At 38.6% G+C, this 22,500-nt stretch overlaps 1 protein-coding gene, 1 long non-coding RNA gene and 1 pseudogene across 5 annotated transcripts in view; 2 read left to right on the plus strand and 1 right to left on the minus strand.

The window, feature by feature from the left end:
- Window positions 1-2,373, plus strand: part of LOC138050531 (uncharacterized) — a 2,878-nt gene extending 505 nt beyond the window's left edge. Inside the window, exon 2 of the long non-coding RNA XR_011132643.1 lies at window positions 1,346-2,373. This is a non-coding gene — a long non-coding RNA (uncharacterized lncRNA). The remainder of the gene's footprint in view (window positions 1-1,345) is intronic.
- A 6,841-nt stretch (window positions 2,374-9,214) lies between these two features.
- Window positions 9,215-22,500, minus strand: part of LOC138052175 (cationic amino acid transporter 2-like) — a 46,646-nt gene continuing 33,360 nt past the window's right edge. For all 4 annotated transcript variants that reach the window (XM_068898548.1, XM_068898546.1, XM_068898547.1 and 1 more), the window contains 2 exons: window positions 21,174-21,762; window positions 9,215-10,046 (listed from right to left, as the gene is read on the minus strand). In XM_068898548.1, the coding sequence (XP_068754649.1) occupies window positions 9,910-10,046; window positions 21,174-21,762 (726 nt within the window). In that variant the 3' untranslated portion in view covers window positions 9,215-9,909. The remainder of the gene's footprint in view (window positions 10,047-21,173; window positions 21,763-22,500) is intronic.
- On the plus strand, window positions 10,583-14,607 carry LOC138051039 (uncharacterized; annotated as a pseudogene).

The raw sequence follows: 22,500 nt of genomic DNA on the forward strand, positions 1-22,500 counted from the left end.
CACAGTTGCTAAAATTGCAGTCATACCTGCGCGAGGATCATATAGCTTCACTTGATTTCATATCCGCAATTCAATGGATTCATTCCATGTATTATTTCGTTCAATGAAATAATTTATTGAAGAATTAGCTACATTGCTCCGTATTGGTTTGCCAACGTGTTAACAGGACGAAAGAACTTTTGCTGCGATTACCCTTCCAGCATATTCATATCTTTGCATTGTATAAATTTTGGCGATAGGGGATGAAAGAAAGCAGTGTTAGGATTCGGACTAACCACTTTTAAAAAGAAAAAAATCGGTAATGTATGTGTTGGAGGGAAATCGGTTGTATAGGGCATAAACAACTTTTTGTTTTGTTTTTTTCTTTAACCCAACATCTCTTACAGTTTTTAAGATAGACGAAGTACGTATGTCGTAATGTCCATTTGTTTCATTTGATAGGACGTCTTTTTTTCGTAGTAATGTATCGTGCGAGCAAGTCTTTTTTATCACGAAAAGATCGATAGCCAAAAGCCCCGGACGCGAAAATGCCCGAGTTGATGCATCTAAGCTGCTAACATTTGCAAAAGTACCATTACGTCATAAATAATTAGCTAGCAAATGGGCGAAGGAACAGAAAAAAGAAACGCCTGCGTTGATTTCAATAAAATTTGGTTTTCATCTCGAAGTGTCCAAAGCGTTCAGAAGTTAATAAAAATTTAATAACACAAAATTTCCATGCGCGCTTGTTGGATACGCGACTGGTTATAGCCAACTTGGCGCTACACGCCTCGTTGGCTATTTACCATCTCATCTCCATAGCGCGCTTATGGGATAATTATTAAATTTAGGTTCAGGATGTTTCAGTGTGTTATCATAATTCAGGAAGCTTTTCGGTTGAGGGTAAGACATCTTATTTTGCCTTAATCTCGTCTCAGAATCCTTCAGTATAAGTGTTTGAAGAACATTTTTTATAAAGCCAGTTATTTTAAGAGTTTCTCGCAAAGCGGAATCCGTGTACAGATTATTTCACCGATCTGTCCCTGTACTTGAAAGCTCGCGCTTGAACTGGGTGCCAGAGGCTTCTTGTTTATCCATTCGGTTCGACTTCGTTGAGCTGTGTTTCTTCCGGCGCTGTAAGTTACAAGACCATTCAAACAACTGATTATTACTATTAGTGATACAGACTATGATGATGTAATGAATGGAGAGGCCTCTTTTACGTATACTCTCGTATATTTAGGGTTATTAGCCGATACAAACTTAGGAGTAGAAGTAGTGATTTTGCAAATGTTTAAGACAACATCGGTAAGTGCTAATCAGTTCTTAAGACTAAGGACCTGTATCTGTTTCCTCTACATTTTAGTTTACTGACAGGAAGTCTGAAGATGAATTACGACCAAGGTACAGCAAAAACCCTTAAAAAAATTGGCGACAATTTCATAAAACTAGCAGCTCGGCTTGGCGGTGATAATAAGTACTCTTACGGGGAAGGTGCATTGGATGGAGACGCGGCCTTTTCAGACGTAGGAGGGACAGTCGCTGCCCAACTACAGGCCTACTTGTTTCAGGTCTTTGATTCAGAAAAAAGAGTAATTGCACGATTTCTCGGAGGCCTTGGTCGTTCGAGTGCTGGCTTGGATGGAAAGTGCATCAGCAAAGTTGGCAGCGTACTGGGAGGTGAATTCACATGGAAAGCAACGCTAAGTGAAGCCTTCTTTGGGCCATTTCATCTTCACTTTGGGGCCGGATTGTCAACAGTTGCAAAGATCGATGGCAGAACCCTCGAGCTGAAGTTTGCTGGCTGCGGTTTCGAGTTTGGAAAAAAGATAGGATTCTCCCTGTTTGACAACGAGTTCTCACTTGATGCTGGTACGCTATTTGGAGGCCCCTTTGCATTACCTCCATTGCCTTCATCTCCTGCAAAGCCGGTGATAAACCAGTCGTAAACCCTTCGACCGCGCCCGGCGCGTTACAAGCGACCTAATGTCATTCAAGCCTAGTTATTACACTTGAACAAGAAAGAAAGATGGCGTGAGTCACAATTACCAATGACCATATTTTTGCTATATAAGTTGTTTATAAATTGATTTGTTATACATTCCCGATTTAGTACAAGTATTTTTGTGATATCAAAGTTGTTTCATTTAAGCGTAGTTTAGGGTCATTTGCACTTGACTGAACGAGAAAAAAAAGATTGTATGAGCCACAATTACCAATGACAATATTTTTGTTTATTTTTTTTATTATACATTGATTTGTATTTTCACGCAATGTGATACATTCCCGCTTTAGTGCAAGTATTTTTGTCTTGTGACATCAAAGTTGTGTGATTTAAGTGTAGAAAGAAAGATGACATGGGTCACAATTACAGAGCTCTCAAGTCTCAAAGTTTCCAAAGAGTGAGATGCTTGCTTGAGATCGCGCCAAAGGCGCAAGTGACAGTGTTTCTTGTGCCGGAGGTGTCCAAGAATTCTAGGGGGTGCTGGGACATGCTCCCCCGGAAAATCTTTGAAATTTTCACTTCTCAGATCGCTGGAAATGCATGACGTCATCGACCGTCCGCTTTGTTCGTACGTCCGTCTGTACGTACGTCTATCCCTCCATATATGCCAATGTGGTCAGTATCACGCTAGTTTACAGCATACATCTTTGATATTGGACATCCATGTTATGATCAATTGACACCTGTATCCGCTGACCAGTATCACCTGACCATATTGCGGGCTCAAGCTTACAGCTCACCGAGGTCAGCTTTTTTTTTTTTTAAGTTGATCGCTGACCAGATGCTGGTTTGCGATTGGATTGCAGGCTAACCTTAACCCTAACCCTAACCAAGATTAACTCACCTAAAAGTAAACGAGGCTTCATTTTTGCGCGCTTTCTGCGGCTCGACGCGGCTGCACGGCCATAGCACGTCAATTATAGTTCTCACACAGTCAACGCTTTTCGTGTTCAGGTGGAAAACGGTTTGGAAAATGTTTTCTTTGTACATTTTTCGCTGGTTCCAATCCAGTTTGACATATCATGATAGCTGTGGTCCACACCGGTAGCTACGCAGTTATTCAAGCATCGGAGGGATATAAATTTTAATTTGTTTAGAGCTGGTTTTTTACTCGTGGATATATCCACGAGTTTTGGTGAGGTTCTTTATGCAAATGTGTCACTCCTGCGTAACCGGAAGTTCGATCTAAAAAGCCAATCAGGATGGATAATCACAACGCAGCTTAGAAAGCTGTGACTTCCCGTTCGCGAGGTTGTGCACCAGTAACTGTTATCAGTCCTATAAGCGGACAACAGGGAACTACTGTGAACATTGGACATCTAGATGGAAGACACTATGTTTCAGCACTTCTGTTAGATTATTATAATGACATTATTTCAGGTTATGAAATCAGCGGTGTTACCAATGTCAACAATTATTCAGAGCCTGGTAATTGATTAATTAACGATGGCCAAAAATGATGTGAGTGTCAGTAATAATTTCTACAAAGCAGTGGTAAAAAAAAGCTTATTTGAGAGAATCTATCAAGTGGAAGAGACAAATCACTTGAAGAGTTCAGGGAAAAGAAAAACAATGCAAACTGCTAAAACTGATCTGAAAATATTGAAGCAGCAAAGGGAATAGAAAAAGAAAAGCAATCCAGAACATATCAGAGACCTAAACAGAAAAGCATAAAACCATTTAAGGAAAGCTATGCAGAGCTCAAGGCTAAACCAAACTGAAATTTGTCAAGGTCAAGACTCTATTAGACATTCCATGTCAAAAGTGATTCAGTCTTTTTCGTGATAAGATAACACATGGCCCTGAATATATATGCACTTCCTGTGATCAATTATGGTTCAGATCATCTGTTTCTAAGTGTAACAGTATCGAATATAGTGATAAATATTGGCAAGGTTTGTTGGAGGAATGTATAACTGGCACAAAACGTTTTACTATTACTGAATGGATCTGCTCTACTTGCTAAACCTGATGACATTAACAATATGACCTGGCAATAAAAACCAGACCTTATTCAAAACTATCCTGTCATCTGTGCAACGAACTTTGAACACATGGTACAGCTCTTTACAGAGGATGTGTTAAAGAAAAATCTTATGCCTATTGGAGAAATGATATACTTATTTCACAGGGTTGAATTCCAGCAAAGGGGATTACCTCACATACATGCATTATTTTGGGTATCTATTTGCATATGAGAGCCCACCATGCTGTTACACAATTATCCAACTAGCAATGCTAATGCATAAAGAAAACTTCAGCCTGCCAATTTTAAACGCGGTAACTTTCATATCCACGAGTAACGACAGTGGCACTTTGATTTTCCTTTATTGCAATTTTTGGCATATCTTTAGACGCTCTGATAAGGTTGCATGATGCCTGGAGAACCTATGACTAGAACAGAAACGATAGGAGAGCGAAAAATAATGAAAACGACAAAACAGAATACCAGTAACAGCTCAAACTTGGTGGAAGAAGTTACTCCACAAACTCTTTCCTTGGGCACTAAACCGTTTGTTATTGTTACGGATGCGTTGTTTAAAGAGGATGCGTATTTTTAAAAAAGTGGTTTAATCGGGGTTTCCTTGTTCAGGAATTAAACTCGTTTTTTATTGTCAACTGGAATTAAATAACAATTATCTGTACTCTTTTGGACATAAAGAAAAAGTTGATTTGTTTGTTTGTTTTCTCGGTTTGCGCAACTGGTTTTCGATGTGCCTCGTCACAAGTGACAAGAAAATTTGCGCTTATGTTATAAACAAGTAATCGCAATGAGTTCTCATAAAATTAGGGGGAAATTTCATTAGCTTGTATTTTCAGACGTTTGTTTAAAGCACCTAAAGGTAATTTATAGTGTTGCAGCGGATCTTGTTTGCATTTCGTCCTTTCTTGGTTGCATTGCCGTATGTTGCCGATTCTAGTTCCAAGCCAACTTGCCGTGTACAGTAAATGATCTCGTTTTCAGAGATGAAGTGGAATAAAGTTCATCAGCAAAACCCTTTCTTTGACCTTGAAATGACAAATTTTTTTCATGGTTTCTAATTTTAGTGTGATTCCTATTCGCTGGCTATTGACAGTTAACTCCGAAATAGCTTTTTAAAATAATATTTCCTCTTCCGTTCGCTCGCTGAGGGTGTGCTTGTTTTCTTTAAAACTCATGCGGTTCAATAAAATTCCTTGCCAAACTGGTGAATTCCAAAATAAATTTCACTCGAAAAACCGACATCGCACTCATCGCTTCGTGATTCATGCGATATCGGTTTTTAGCGTGAAATTTACCATGGATTTCACTAGTTAGGCAATGAATTTTTCTACAGAAGAAAGCAAAGAAAATGATTTAATTAAGCAGCAACCGGAAACATCAAAACGCAGACAATTCGAAACCTTTTATTTTCACTAACCCTACAGGTAGTAAGAATAAATAGCCACTGAGGGCGCTCGGCCTTTAGGCTTGGCTAAATCTATATTTTATTTTATTTTTTTCCTACTTGTTTGGTACATATTTAACAATTATTGGACGCGGTTGAGAAAAATATCGTGATTTGTCAGTGGCGAGCAGATCAATTATTTGCCGAAGCCGAAGGCTGAGGCAAATAACAGCCTCCTACAGAACGAATATCAAACACTTCATTTCGTTTGTTTCGTTTGACACCATCATACAACCCCATACCCCCTCCTCCCACCCCTTACATATTGGATGCAATATAAAGACAAAACAAAAGTTCCAATGAAAGGAGATCAGATGGCAGTCTTCAAATGAAAGGAAAAGGAAAAAGAAGCATACATGATCAGACGGTTTTAGTGGCTTGCCATACTCTTCCAACAAATTACGAAAAATTTAAGGTTTTTATTGTTTTCAATGTCGTTCCGATACGGGTGGTTGACATAATTGACTGAACGCAGGTGAGATGAAATAATTGCGACCTGATCGTCATCTCAGACAAAAGGCGAATTTGTATTTACTTGTGACGTTCTCGTAAACTCCACTTCGTCATCTTTCTTATTCAAGGTACCTTAAGCATAGTTAGTATGCCTTAAGTTAATTTGTTTGGACAAGATTTCGATTGAAATCAAATTTAAATTTAATTGCAGCAGAATTTTCTCATCTGTAACGAATCGAGGAATCCTTTGGTGATTGGCCGCTAGGACGAAGAAGGTTAGAATTAAACAAAGTAACTTGCCTGGACATGACACTCGCCAGTGTAACATTGCATGACATAAAAGTCAAATGCTAAATAACCGAACAAATATTTGCACAATTAGGGCCACTTGCAAAAAGCGCAATGGATAAAATGTTAGGCTAGTTCATACTGAGGTCCAAGTACGCCATATAAGAAACTCGTTAATAGGTCAACTTGAGACTTACGGTACTTGAGGTCTTATCACCTTATCCTGTTTTGATCTGCTCAAGTACGCATTCGAGGTGGGGTGAAACTAGACTTGAGATAATACTTCGTTTCTTCTGAAGATACTCCGTTTCGGTTGCAAAGAAAGCTACTTTAACTAACATTCTTACGCATCCCTTGTATGAATCTGTCCGCTGTGATGGAGCAGATGTGGAAAGGAAGTAATTGCAAATGCTATTCCTCTGCCGTGATAAAGTTCACTGACTAAATTAAACGTAACTTCGATGAGACATATAGATACACACGTTAAAAGGAAAAACAATCTTTGTGTAAAAATTATGAGGTCTTATGAATGTATTGATGAATAAAGTTTGTGTATAGTCTAATAAATTAACATCAAATCACAATTTCCGGACTGTAATTTGCATTTGATCTGCCTTTGTGCAAGAGTCACCTCTTGGTTCTTGGAAAGACTTAAGGGGACGGATTTGTCCTAGATTCCGATTAAAAAAGGAAAGTGTCTCAACTCTTTTGGTGCTTATTGTATGAACTAGAAAATGCAGCATTACACGTAGGTAAAAGACTGCGTGGCAATGTTAGAAGCATAAATGATTGTACTTTATACTGTTTTTAAATTAACACTAGCTGGAAGTAATTGACGATAATTAGGACGTAGTTACAGCCATTTTCTCTGTTTGACGATGACGTCACAGTAGCGCGCAAACCTAAGTAACACTAGTGGGATGGTTTTCCGGTGTAAAATCGATCCAGAAACATACGCATCCGTCTGTTTTGCAAAGGATTTTGTAAGGGATTGACGTCAAGGGACATAATGGAAAAAGCTAGGATATCTCGGGCCTCGATTTATCGAATTTTAAAGAGCATGGAGATCAAGCAAGCCATTTCAGAGCGTGTGACTGACGAGAAAAGTGATTCGTCGTCATCGAAAATTATCACCGAGAATACGCCGTCAACGTCTTCTACAAATTTCGAAATTAAGGCGAGAGGAAGATCAGTTTACTGTCAAGAGATTAATGAAGCAAGCAGGGCTGCATACATCCATTCAAAACTTTCGATGAGTTCTGTCAAACAGTGCAAACAACTGCACAACATTTAGATAAGAAATTAATCGACAGAACCATCAATAGTATGAGCAATAGATTGGATTTAATCATTACAAACAAGGAACAACCCACAAAGTTTGTTCTTAAAACGGACTACCGGACTTTGTCTTTGCAAAAATCATTCGAAATTTAGAGAATTTCCCGCAAAATCTGAATTCTGAGTTCGTGTTGTTGTCAATGTTGTTGTGTTTTCTCTCATGAAATTGGATTCGGATCGTCAATTCATGATCCTTTATGGCGTATGTCATACTCGATAATTTGTGTTTTATTGCTGAGGAACCTGACAAGACTGTCAGGACAGAAGAATAACAACAAAAATTGAAACAAGAAAATTAAACAAGAGAAACCCCGGTCCGGCGTTTTGGCTGCTACCACATCTGATACAAATTTAGCCCTAAATGATTTACATCGATTTTAAAACATATTCAGTTAATATGAAGACTAAAGGTTGACGTTGAAAACTTTGAAATCTCCACTGTTTGCGTCAGCGTTGGATCATATTTACAACCCTTGCTGGCCTCGCGTGGAGGTTTTAAATGTGATACAACTGCAGAAATTGTTTTTGTTTCTCGATGTGCTGTGCTACTTTTATAATGAGTAATAGATGACACTAGAGCTACCCCCGCTGTAATCAAGCTACATAACGTATTCGACTGAAAAGGTTTCTGTGTCGTGTATCCTAATAGGCGCATGTACGAAGGCCTGGGTTGCAACAAATGATGGGTTTGCTTTATGGGTTTGCCCTGTGGGACTCCTGTGGGACTAATTTTGTAAATGAATGCGTAAGTCAACCTTTGGTTGCAATGTTTTTCAAATAAACAACTATCTATCTATCTATCTATCTATCTATCTATCTATCTATCTATCTATGTCAGTTGAGCCGTTCAGCTACAACTGACGGCTGAATTAATCATCTTTCAAGGCTTATGCTGAACGCTCCAATTTCATTTATCATCACATTGGTATTTCTTAATTATTGCTCCTACAGAAAATTGTCTCATAATTATCTATTATCATGAACAAACCAAATCATCCGAATAAATAAATCACAGTACGCGCACTATGACCAGGAATATAACGTGTAACGTGTAAGTTGTTCCAGTAGCGTATGAGTATTAAGATTTTCTCACCTACTAGAGACAAACAACAGGAAACCCAGTAACAATTTCTGCCCTCATAGCACTACTAATTAATTTGGGTACTTTGGTGCTTTTAAGTCATCAGTACCTAGTAGTACTGATATATTCCGTGCGCACCTAATCCTGGCAACTTGATATTTCCAGAAAGCCACGTAAGTAGATACAGGCCGATTTTGATATTCCTTCCTCTTCTTCCTGCTTTCAGCATCACTCGTGTCCATTAATTTCAGATGGATAACTAATTTCACAAAGTGTTCCTTTGGCCCTATATCTATACACCTAATTTCGAAATGGCCGCCATTTTAGTATTCTTTTGTTTGATTGCAAATTGGCGTTTTTGACCTCGCTTTCAAACGTAAATTTCAAAAGAATATTTCACTTTGAACGAAACCAAAAGGTCCGGTTTGCAATCAGACAAAAGAATACTAAAATAGCGGGAATTTTCGAATAAGGTATATTTTTGAATGTAAAGATAAACAGCTATCTCTACCCTAACCAAAATAGGGCACGTAACCTAACACCCATCTTATTGTTGAAAATAGATAGTAAATTCTGAGACTTAACTGAACACATCGCATTGGATATCAAAACAAGGCGTAAGAATGACAAACCGAGAATTCATTATATTTTTTTTGATAATACAATTTATTAAAAACAAGATCATTGGATAATGCATTCCAGAGTTTTGATTCCCTTACCCATCATGGTATATGAGCTATTATAACAGTAACTGTACGCAGCAGTCTTTTTATTTTTACTATGAGATGATTATAGCCAACTGGGTGCTACATGCCTCGTTTGCTATCTGACTGATGATCTCATATCCAACGCGCTCTCGTGGAATAATTGTTAAATATACATACACAAGCTATATCACTTTACTATTACAAATACGACAGTCACGTGCGGTCTACATTTGGGCTTCTCTCGGGATTTTTTCTCCAATCAAAATGGAACATAACTGAAAATGCTGTTAAAGAGCTATGTTAATGCAAACAAAAGGACGACCGAACTCGTTAAGGGCAACCTAGCCTGCGTAGCCAGCGGTTTTGTCCGAGGGAGGGCGGGAACAAAGCCTCGCGGCTTCGTCGTTCGATCGCTCGCTCGGATAAAACCGCCAGCAACACAGGCCAAGGGGAACCCGACTCAGAGGTTGGTTGCCCCTATCATCTCTGTCGTCAAAACCTCTCCCGTAATGCTAATATTCACCCGCCTCCAATATATGGAAAGCTTGGTGAATTTTGGAGCGTGAAGTGAGTTGCTAGCGATATCTACTAGGCTACACTACGGATTCATTTTCCGAAAGGAAATATATCTCAAGGTACTTGAGGTCTATCTGCGATGGTTTCATAATCTGGAACGTCGTGAAGAACAAATTCCCCTTCTTTCAAATCGGCTGGTCTGACGGCTTCCATGCTGTGTTGATACCCATACAGAAAGTATATGATGAAACCTGAAAAATATAATTATTGCGAAAAGGTTTGCACGAAAGATATCAGATGATATGATTCATTTATGTCTTTCGTGTATCAAATGTTTCGTATAAGGATCAGAATGGGCTTTCCCCGATTCATATGAAACTCATGGGGTACAAATAGTCTTAAATTAATTTTGTGACCACGCCCCTTTCAGCGCCCCACTCACATCGAGTGCGATTTTCGGACATTTTATCATCGTGGCGATTCTCTGTTAAAAAAATACTCAATGTACCCCTGGAATATAAAACTTTAATATTATTGCTTTCTATCTGGGTAATTTTCAAACTTAAAACTTAAGTTTTTCCCTCGTCATTTTTACCTTCTACTCGAGCGGTTTGGTCGAAATTACAAGGCGTTTTTGATCAAAACAAGACCGAGCAAGGGATCTCGGGCGATAATTCATTTGCGCAAGCGCTAGTTGAAAATGTACCGCCAAATTCGTAAAGAAGAATATATTTCCTTTGTTTTGATATGTAAATTATCGAACAAAAAGCAGATTTGAGCTCGTCAAATGGCTGATCAATACAGCTATATCTTCGTCCTTGTGTTTTTTTCTAGTTTTGTACTTGTGAAAGCAGTAGGAGAGGAATCTGGAAGCTCGGAAAACACTTCGGGGACTAATATTCCGTCATTTACGTACGAGATAAACAAGTAAGATACGTGAAGTTTTTGTTCAGCGAAATAAATACCTTTTTTGGCTAGTTTGCGGGTTTTTCATATAGCATTTGTCCTTTGAAATTTCATTATAGCCTGCTAATCTATACAGTCTCAAAGGAAAGTGAAAAGGAAGACGGAGAAAATTATCAGTCGGTTCTCTTGGCCGTCATCAATAAAGTGTTCGATAGATCAGGAATACACGGCATAATAATAAATAGCCGCATTTTAGAAGTTTTCCGGAAAAAAATATCCTGCCTCGAGAAAGCGGTCAAGAAAGCAAGTAAGTGTGGCGGAAGGCAATTAAATGTACTCCTCACAAAGTTGAGAACCGGTCCTTGCTATCAATTTAAGGTGTATTATAACGAGGTTGATGTGGTTCAGCTTAAAAATGAGAACAGCAAGTTAAGGGGAGAGAAAAGAGTTTTAGAGGAATCACTGGTACAGGAAACGGCAAAGCGATTGCGAGTTGATAAAAAAGCCCAAGAAGCTCTCGATAAATCAGAGAAGAAAGGTGCCTTCTATAAGAAAAAATTTGTGCAATTGGCCAAAAAAGTGATTAAAAATGAGAAGAAAGGTAGAGGCCCTGCTAACAAGAAGTTCCATGATTACTCCAAGCACCACCAGAAGAGAATAAAAAACCAGTTGAAGGAGGAATGCCAAACTACTCTGTCCTTTCTTGGGCTCTACAATTTTATTGCTTCTAAAATTGAAGTGCTTAACACTGATACTAATCAATATGAAACTTTTAATCTTGTTGGAGAGGGAGAACTGACATTCACCGAGTCTGACCCAAAGGAACTTACTAATGATGACCTTGATAACATAAATATGTGGCTGTATCTAAAAGATAAGTTTAATATTTCAAATGAGGCCTGGCATGAAATTGCCATGAAAGCCAATGGTGTCCCCAATACCTATTCCATCAAGAAGCGAATCAAGGAACTAAACAGTAAGTGGAACTTGAAACCAACTCCAGGAGATACTGAGGGTGTTCAATTGGGATTTTCTGAAAGTTTGCAAGAGCACATTGTGAAGCTTCAGCAAACTGGGGAGATCAAAGATGGGGAAACCATTAAGATCAAACTTAGTGGTGATGGGACAAATATTGGAAAGAGGCTCACATTTGTCAATTTCACTTTTACAATCCTGAATGAAAAGGAACTGGCAATGGGTGAGAAAGGTAATTATGTACTTGCTATTATAAAAACTACAGAGACATATGACAATATAAGAGAGAGCCTGGCAGACCTTCGAATGGAAATGTCAAACTTAAAGGAAATAAGTGTAAATAATTGCACATATCAAATTGAATACTTTTTAGGTGGTGACTGGAAATTTTTAGCTCTGGTCTGTGGACTAGGTAGGGCAAATGAGGATTATGCTTGCGTGTGGTGCAAGTGTCCCAGGCAACAACGATGGGACACAAGCAAAAAATGGTCAATCAATGACCCCACATTTGGCGCCAGAACTATCGACGAAATAACAAGGTTTTCCACTGGAAAAAAATTCAACTGTAAAGCAAGGCCATTATTTGATTTTATACCAATGGATCATGTTATTATAGATACATTACATCTTTTCCTGAGGATCTCAGATGTTTTAATTGACTTGCTCATAAGAGAGTTGAGAAGAAGTGATGCTATCGAAAAAAAAGACCACTTTCTCTGATGGCTTCCTAAGAGAAAAGTATAAACACATGGCAAGTTATGAGGAATTCGTCAAACGTATTGGAATCTCCTTTAATTTTAGAATCAATAAAGAGAGTAAAAAGCTGGAATATAGAGATCTCACTGGACCAGAAAAATTGAAACTGTTTCAGAATATTGACATTCCTACGCTTCTTCCTCAGTACAGTAAAAACAAAAAAATACAAGAGATCTGGCAAAAATTTATGGATTTAATTGGTGATTTAAAACTTGATTTTACATCAGAGGATGAGATAATTCAACTGCAAGGAGATATCAAATCATGGTTTGGACTCTTTCTCAGTGTGTACCAAGCAAAAGATGTGACCCCTTACATGCATGCACTACATTGCCATGTTCCTGAATTCCTCAAACTGTATCAAAACATTGCATACTACACTCAACAAGGTTTGGAAAAATACAATGATAGAGCTTCCAAAGACTTCTTCAGATCCACAAATCACAAAGGAATTGATGCACTTAAACAACTCTTTCTGAAGAAAAACAGAATTCAGTTCCTGGAAGCAGCAGGCTATGAACGAGTTAAAAACAATTATGAATGCAGCAACTGTTCAGTACAAAGCCACAGCATTAAGACATGCACATCGCCTTGTAAACATTGTACAGCTATGATTTGCTGTGCACATCTTGTGAAGGAAGATGGCAAATGGATACCCAGATGCCAGCGTCACTAACATTATACTTTTGACTGTTAAAATCTTAGCCACAAACATGAACAAGGCACTCACAGAAAGTTCCAGTTTGATAAATACAAACAAGTTGATAGTTTACAATGTGCTACAGGCATTAAATGATTTGAACGTAAATGGAAACCTGTTCATACCGAAGCTATCTTTTAAGACTGGACAAGGATTTTTCTAGTACAGAAGGAGTACACGCTTGGGAACAGTTTAGCTGAAGACGCTAGAGACTTTAGCCTAGAACAGTTTGAAATGTAGCTGGAACTGTTTGTGAATAATATATTTTTGTATACATATATTTTTAAGCTTCAGTCAGTTTTTAATTCCTCATAGCAAATTTTAGTAATGTAGATAGAGGATCACCCTAATTAGCTTAGTGTTAGCTGGTGATATCCTCTGTAAATATAGTTTTCATTATTATTATTATTATTATTATTATTAAACCAGCATTAGTTCCATGGCACAGTTACAAAACAGTGCCTTGATATTTTACATGTTTGCTTGGTAGTCGTTCCTATTACCATCACCTCTCACAAACTGAAATGTAATAAAATAGCTGTTTTCAATTTCAGATTTAATAGAGCGGTTTTCAATTGAGTGTCGAAAGTAATTAGTTAATTACTTTGGTTTATAATTACTTCAGTCAGTGATTGGTTCAAAGTTCTCGCGCCACTTTTTCAACCAATCAGAAGTGAAACCAAAACCAATTGTGGCTCGCGCGTGCACATTTTCCCGCGCTTTGTGTCGGCTACGTCTAATTACTTCGAGTTTTGATTGGTTTACTGGATTGTCTCCGTCCTTTTTGATTGGCCAAAGTAATTACTTTGGTTTTGGTTTTACGACACTCATTCGAAAACCGCTCTATACTGCTCCCCAATGATTTTGTATTCGGTAATTGGATTTCTTTGTCCCATCCAATACTTTATTGTTCCTGGAATTACATAAGCAAAATCTCCAGCTGGATTTAAAATTCTTTCGTCCCACTTCATTCCAAGAAAGGGATCGAGCATCCTATTTGACTTGCCTTGATAAACCATTTTTCCTCTTTGGATGATACCAGGCATAATACTTCCAAGTCCTTCCATAAAAACATCCTGGTCAACATTGAGGTCTATGCTGATTTCAGGGTCCTCTCGACGCCCAGACCAAAGCTTTTTCTTTATTTCACGAAAAAGATGACCGTGAAATGTTTGTGTTCTATCCAGAAGGGAATTTTCCGATGGAATAAACAGGTTTTCTTTACGAACAAACGGGAAATATTCAGATCCTTCATCTTCCCCGAAAGGTCTCCACTCATCGAAGCGTGAGCTGTATCCAACGTAGTGGATTTTCAATCTTTTGTTGGCTTTATCAACCTCCGTCACTTCAATATCGTACAGCTTTGTATCTTTTTTCTGTGGATTAGCCTTTTTAACGGGGGTGTATGCGGAAAATTCGTTGCAAAACCGCTTAGGTTCTTTTATTTCTCTCTTTGGCTTGTCCACCATTTTGAAAATCCGCTACGTTGAGCATGCGCATTACGTGCGGTTAGCGGCCGCGCCCGCCTGGAACCGGGAAAAACAAATGTTCGTCGATGTTCGTCGCAAAGGGAAAAGAGTTTGATATGAGGACAGTACCACCTAATACGAAGGAATTTTTCTCTGTTTAAGCACCACGAAGAAAATTAAGTAGATCTGATTTTAAATCCTCTCGTGATGTTTTCGGGGTCTATGTTTTGCGGATTGTCTTCCCTTACTTTGATTTCCTCCTTGACTTGGATCTTTCTTCTTTTCTACACAGGGATAACATCAATATTGATCTTTCGACTGAGTTCTCCAAGCAATTTGCGTATCGCGTTCGCAGCTTTCTGATCCTTGAAGGGCAGCACTATTCTGATTGGAGCTTCTTGCTTCTCAACCACCTGCTGCTGGGTGCGTGAATCCTCAGCGGACACTTTTGTATATGAATAAATTTTCGAATGGAGGACTGCACAAGCTTTTCAGGTCGAGTAAATGCCTCTTTGAGGCGTTCGCTGTCCTGATATCTCGCGTCCAAGTGGTTTTGGTAATTGTCTCATCGTTGTATGTGCCTTTGGTAACTTCATGATAGCGGTTTTCAATTGCGTGTCGTAAAACAAATACCAAAGTAATTACTTCGACCAATCACGGCAGGTGCAGTTAGCGCAATGAACCAATCCAAATTGGTGGCAATTCTATGTAACTTGCTCAAAGCAATTCCATGTAACTCACCAATCACTAAGCGTAACAATTGCAATCGCGTAATTACTTTGGGCAGTCATTTGAAAACGTCTCTAATGTTTCTTAATTACTTTAATTATCCCATTTTAGCTTTCGTGAAATTCGTAACGATTTTGTCATTTTAAGCTGGCTGGAACCAGTTTCACTACTTTTAAAAGACCTTTATTACAAGGGTTGTCACTACAACACTGTATCGCATAACAGCAATGTTATGGTACACCAGTTATTGCTTAACAAAATGCGCCCACTAGTGTAACGGAATAGGTTACCAAGGCAACATGAAAAATCTCCAAAAACGGCATCCTATTCTACGATAAAAAATGGGGGTCACCCAGTTCATTTTTGAGATATAAGCAAGTAAAGACGAAAATATGGTGTTTTCCTTGGAGAGCTTTCATGTTGCCATGGTAATCTAATACGAGACAATAGTGGGCGCATTTTGTTAAGCACTAGTTTTTGTTTCCTATGGTACCATAAAATTGCTGTTACGTGATACGGTATAGTAGTTATAAACCTTCTGATAAGAAGGTCTCGTGAAAGCGATGAAAACTGGTTCCAGCCACTTTAATCTATTGGCAATATATTTATTCTTATCTTGTATTCTCTATCCCCAGTTTTGAAAATGACCACGGAGAAGTCGAAATGCTGTGACTTCTTATCACTATTTTTATCACAAAATCTCTTCCTAAGAAAGTTCTCATTAAAAACAAAGAAACAGTTTACTTTGCACATTTGATTGGAGTCTGTTAAGATTTACAAACATTGAAACAAATGGAGCTACCTTTAGCGTGGAGGCCGTCCTCTGTCGATATACATAAATAAATAAATAAATAAATAAATAAATAAATAAATAAATACACACTTAAGTGACCACTCCCCATAAGGGGTTTTCAGGGCCAATGAAACGCAATCACGACAGAACAGAACATTCAACAACAACTGTCATGAATCCCAACTGGCTGGAGGCAAACCAGTTGGCTATTTATAAGTGCAGCGGAGAAGTTGAACCAGGAACTACCCGGAACAAATTCAACCAATGACCAGAGGGTGTCTTGAACCCGGGATCCTGTGACGATAGCCAAGGGGGACTCCCTTGGGGTAAACAACAGGAAAGAGAAAAGAAAGAAAAATGCCAAACCCCTTCCCTCGATCTCGCAACACGCTACTGTGAACTACCTAGTAATTAACAACAGTTTTATTAACGTATAAACAATAGGGGAAAAAAACCTGAAGAAAAAACGAATCATAAGGTAATCCTAAAATTAATTAATTCATGAGTAAATACGATCCTTGAATGCGTATGATTCCCTGAAGCTTAATTAAACATAGGTAATAGACGGGAATGGTTATGAAAGCCGACAGCTTTCTTTGTTGTAGGTTGTAGTTCTCGTTTTTGGCCTTGACCGTGCACAAAACACAATAGTTGTTTACTCCGTACTGAGGAACTAACCAATAGAAACGTGTTGGTTACGTAATTCTTGCATTGTGTATGAGCTCAAAACAAAAGATTGTGCACGGTAGTGGACTTTCCAACCTAAATCTTGGCATCTTTGTTTGCTCCTTTGACATTTGCCGAGCTTCCAAACCATTCCCCTCTATTAATAAACTATGCCTCCTCCTACTCTCGTTCTGTCATTTCAGTTCATAAATTCCGCCATTAACAAAGGGATTTCGTCTTTGAAGTCTTGTCGCGGCCCCTGCTAATGGCTCTTAGCAGTGATACAGGAAAAATATCTTCTTCACCTTCAACCTTTCACCACTAACTTTTCTCTTAAAGTGGTACTACGACCAAAAAAAAATTTGGTTTTCCTTTGGATTTCAAAACTATGTTAACTAGACACTAACTCACCCAAGTTTTAAGTTCTGATTTTAAAAAGACACCTGTTTATTTTAGCTGGAATTTTCTTATTTATTGGTCCGCCATTACTAACTTTAAAATCTTGAGAGAGCTGGGTCGAGGAGAAAATGACGTCAAACACGCACTAGTTTAAGAATGCAATGCGTACGCGGCCTAATTAATATGCAGCACGGAAGTCTCGGGCTTTCAGACTTTTCAACCCGTGTTCTGCATATATAATAAATTGCTTTTAGACGCTGAAATTTTAAGCTAGTGAGTAAATGACGTCATTTTCTCTAGATCCAACCCTCTGAGGTCCAATCGGCCAGTTTTGAACGTGAGTAATGGCGGACCATGAAATCCAAAACTTACACTCAAAATAAACAGCCTTTGGATAAAACTCAAAGCTCAAAATTTTGCCAGTTAGGTGTTAAGCGAACACGCTTTCAAAATCTGAAGAAAAAAAGGAAATGATTTTTTTATCATAGTACCACTTTAACGTTCCTTCTTCAACTCTTCTTCTTTCCAACTAGCCGCCGACGCCCACGTCTTTTACACATATATAGCTTCACTAGTTCATTCAAATTACAACAAACATTTTTACGTGACTACATAACTACACAAAAGGCAAGCGTTCTAACCACTGGGTCGCATTACCGAGCAGTGTTGTATAAAAAAATTCACAATCCCTATCCACTCCACCGTGAGTAAAGACATTTCCACCTGCTTTTGTACGTGGTGCACGCTGGGAAATTTACACGGCAAAAGTATACAAGCCGGGGGCGTTCCTGGCCAGTTTTTACCAGTTAGCCAGTTGCAAAAAAGAAAACGTTATTGTTGTTTAATCCGTATACGGAAAGACTTTGCGTTATTGTCATTATGGAGCTGATCACAAATTTTGAACTTCGTGCTATCTTTAACAATACTTTAAAGTTTCTAAAAAAAATTAAATTAAAAAATTTAAAGAACATTTTAAACTAGAGAGCAACACTCTGCAAGCTGTATGTGTAAAACTTGTTTGTTCTCCGACGCGTCACGTTTAGCTAAGGTAGACTTCTTCAGGAAGTTTCAAGCCATATCTGATGGCAAAAATGACGGCAACAAACACTAAAGTTTGACCGGATTTTCGAAAGGGAACAGGCGCAGTTGTGAAACATTAGGGCAAGGCGTGAGAAACAATGTTTGGCCCCAAAACATTGTTTCACACAAATAAAAATTTCCAGGCCTACAAAAGAATGGCACATTTATTTCCAATTCGTAATAAAACGTTGAAAAGAAAGGAGCAGGAGGCTGGGAAAGGTAGCTAATCGAGTAGTGGCTGAAAGTTTTAAAAACTCGAGAAAGGATAGTCTTAGTCAGCGACGTTGGGTTAATTTGGTTTGGTAGGTTTATTTTTTGTGTTTTTAGGACGCTAAGAACTTTTTAGTTCAAAAGGAATGCATGTTTTTGAATTCCAGAATTTTGAAGCAAGCAACCGTGGACAATCATCCTGTCGGTGTACGTTCGATCAGTGGTTTGATCTGATCGGCGTAATTACAAGTTGAGAAACTAAATATTTTGAGCAAGAGCCGATACAACGTAGATTTGATTGTAAATGCAAGTGGTAAACACCCCAGCACGGTCGCTCGCTGAATATTCACGTAAGATAGTCCGTCACACGAGGAAGCAAGTTATAATAATTTGAGCTTAATTTTCTTCTTTCTTTTCGACTGAGCTGAATAATAAATCTCTTATTGGCCGACATAGTGTGCACAATAATCTCTTGGTGTGTAGCATCGTGGGATGTTTTTACTTGCCTCTTGTATTTTGGCTAGCCCGTAGGGCGAGTCAAAATACAAGAGGCAAGTAAAAACATCCTACGATGCTACACACCACTGTTACACCCAACAATGTTACAGAGAGACTCGTAAAAATATCCCGCGATACTACACACTACAAGTACAGGGCATGGCGAACTAAAACGGGGGGACATTGGGGTTACCGAATACCGCATTTCCGCGCCAAAAATTGGCAAATACCGAAATACCGCGTTCAAAAACTGTTAAATATTTTACCGAAACCGGATTACCTTTGTTAAAACAAATCGCGCTTGCAAAGCGTGATCTTGCACCAAGGAGGAAGGTTAAAGAGTTTCCAATTTTCCCCTGGAGCGACCGGAAGTCTGATAATTCCCGTGACGTAATTTCTGCACCGAATACTGGGAACCAAACATACAAGAACCACTTTCCGTAGGATTTGATCATGCCGCAATTCCGAACTTTTCGGACGACAATTTCCGAAATACCGCGCTAAAAATTAACGAATCCCGCATTTCCGCACACCCCAATGTCCCCTCCTAAAATAATGCTTTCCTCCTCAAGCACACGCAGTAGTATTGCAAACAATAGTCCGTTAAAAATTAAAACTTCTCATTGACCCTGAATGTTTTCTTCCGAAGAAGTCCTACAATAAGCGCCAAAAGGGTTGTGACACTTACCCTTATAAGGAATCTCGGACAATTCCTTCCTCCAAAGTCTTTCCATCTAATCCCCCTCCCCCCCCCCCCCCCCTCCCCAAGAATGTTGCTTTCTTATCGCCAACGCTTCCCTTTTCCGTTACCAACATTGAAGGGGGGAGCCGGGGGAAGAACGGGGAGTGCAAGTGGAAAATGTAATGTTAAGGTGATTTTTCCCTAATTGTTGTCTTCCCAGTTCAGTGCCTCAACTATTTTTTGTCGCTTATTCCTTGACATAATTTCCGCATCGAATACTGGGAACTTTTCGGAAGACAATTTCGGAAATACCGCGCTAAAAATTAATGTATACCGAATTTCCGCAGACCCCAATGTCCCCTCCTAAAACATTGCTTTCCTCCTCAAGCACCTGCAGTAGTATTGCAAACAATCGTCTGTTAAAACTTAAAATTTCTCATTGACCCTGAATGTTTTCTTCCGAAGAAGTAATTTTTCCTTATAATTGATTGAAAAGAAAACCTGTTTTTCGATATTACATATTGAACGAAACAATAACACGCTTGACCTTTCAAATAGTTTTATCTAACTTTTTCCGCGCTTCGAAAAATTTCAAGATCTATAAAAAATAATACCATTAAGCTAACTGTTTTGGTATTTAGCCCAAGGAGCATGCTTTCTGCACAAGAAATCGTGAAATCACGCCACAAAAATACAAAATCCCTAAGTGACAAAATAATCCGTGATCTCCAGTTCGTATGTGCAGTAAACAATAGGTGGCGCCGAGAATTGTGCCAGCCTACAGATGGGTTGTAGCTTTTCGGTCTTCATACTTCCTACTCTTACATGTTTTACGGAAAGAAGGCCCCGTTGCCTTCTATGGCATGTTCTCTAACTTAAGGGAAGAATTTTAATTCTCCATTTGATGTACAGACAATGATTAACTTTCAAGTCCGATGACTTAGATCCAAACCATGAATACGCGACTGCTATCCCTTTTCATTTTACAGAGAAACAATACAGGTGTGATGTCCTTAATTTACGAGGCTGCGAACTAGAAATCATCCCTTGTTTGTGGTTCTATGTTACCGTATAATTGAGATAAATTGTACACGTTGTGTAGGATGAGACACTTAATACAGTGCCGGGCTCATTTCAAGTGAAATTAAATCTACTGACTTACACATCTTTTCGTAAAATGAGTATTAATGCTCGATTATGTAAAACAAAATTGGTTAAGGTAGTACAAAAGCTGTTGAAGACAAGAGGCAAACAGAGGTCAAGGGCAACACGAAGGCTCCCTTTCAGACTTCTACTGTGGGCGCGTTAATACGGCAGCAGTGGGTGTCACTGCAATCCCTTTGCATGCACAACTTGTCCCCAGTCTTACTGTCATTCTTTTTACTGACAACATATGTGAACTTCGGAGCGGGAACGTGCTGGGATTCGAACCCGGAACGGCTAGATGAGCGATATCTACTACACTACGCTCAGTTAAAGATTTACTGAAAGAAATATATCACACCAAGTACTCACCTATTGCCATCCAAATTCCAAAGCGTGCAAAAGTCATCCATTGAAGATTTGCCATCAATAAGACATCAATGAAGATGGAAAGAGCAGGAATGTAAGGGACTCCAGGGACCATGAATGAAAAGGTATCCTTATTCTGGGGCTGGAGTTGGAGAACAACAAGTGAAACAATGATTGTTCCGCCAAACATGCAAAGAAGAAAAATTGCCCACCAGTCTGGTTTAAGAACGTATTGAAAAGCGACGGAAAGGACAACTACAAGTCCGATAATTCCAACAACCAGCGAAAACACCGACAATTTGATGCAAAATTCCCACATTTGCTTCGTCTTGTGTTTTGCAGCTTTGTCATCATCAGCCAGCTTTCTTTCCCTGTATGTTGTTGATTGATGAGTTTCTTTGAAAACTTGGAAATTTTCATCATAGCTATCTGCATTTACACCGATGTTTTCAAGCCATTTTCGGGTTCTTGCTTTTGTTTCACTCACCCCATGTTCATCAACGCGTTGAACTCCAGGTTGATATCGGCTCACAAGGACACATATAGACACCATTGCATAGGCTAACAAGATTCCGATGGAAAGAACCTCCACCTACCAAAAACAATTGCAAATAATAATAATAATAATAATAATAATAATAATAATAACAATAATAATAATAATAATAATAATAATAATAATAATAATAATAATAATAAGTTACCAATTTGAGAGCGTAAAAAATACATGATAGTGCAACGAGAACGGGATCATCTTTGATTTATATAGGGAAATAGCCGTGTTCCACGTGCATCACGCGTTTTAGTACATTTCGTTTCCGTAGTCCCCAACTTAAGTGTACTGACCAAGTTAAAATGCTCCGAATCCTAAGATTCCTTTCCTTGTAAACAAATAAACTAGTTTTCCAGAGTACAGCCGTGAAAGAACTTTTGGAGTTAAATCCTACGATTTTTTTTTTACTTCTCTAAATCCCGCCAAGAATTAAAGACCCCATATTGGTGCATTCACGACAATCTCGGAGAATGGAATGACGTTTAATTCAAGAACTTCTTTATCATCGGCACACAGTTTGAAAAAACACGCTCGAAGTGAGGGAAACTATCGAGCCTTCTGAATTGACAATAAAACAACTTGTGACACTGTTTTGAGAAAGTTTCACATTGTAGAATTAATTCAAATGAGTTCGCATTCCGATGAAAAGCAACAAATTGCTTCAATTGATGTCATAGTTCTGGGTAGCCTTAGTTTTCTCTAAAATGTACTTTAAACGAATATTTAGATGCCTAGAGATATTCACAGAAAGTCACAAACGAATATCCAGACAGTGCA

Source organism: Montipora capricornis, chromosome 6 (assembly GCF_036669925.1).
Source record: "Montipora capricornis isolate CH-2021 chromosome 6, ASM3666992v2, whole genome shotgun sequence".
In the NCBI taxonomy this organism is placed as follows: domain Eukaryota; kingdom Metazoa; phylum Cnidaria; class Anthozoa; order Scleractinia; family Acroporidae; genus Montipora; species Montipora capricornis.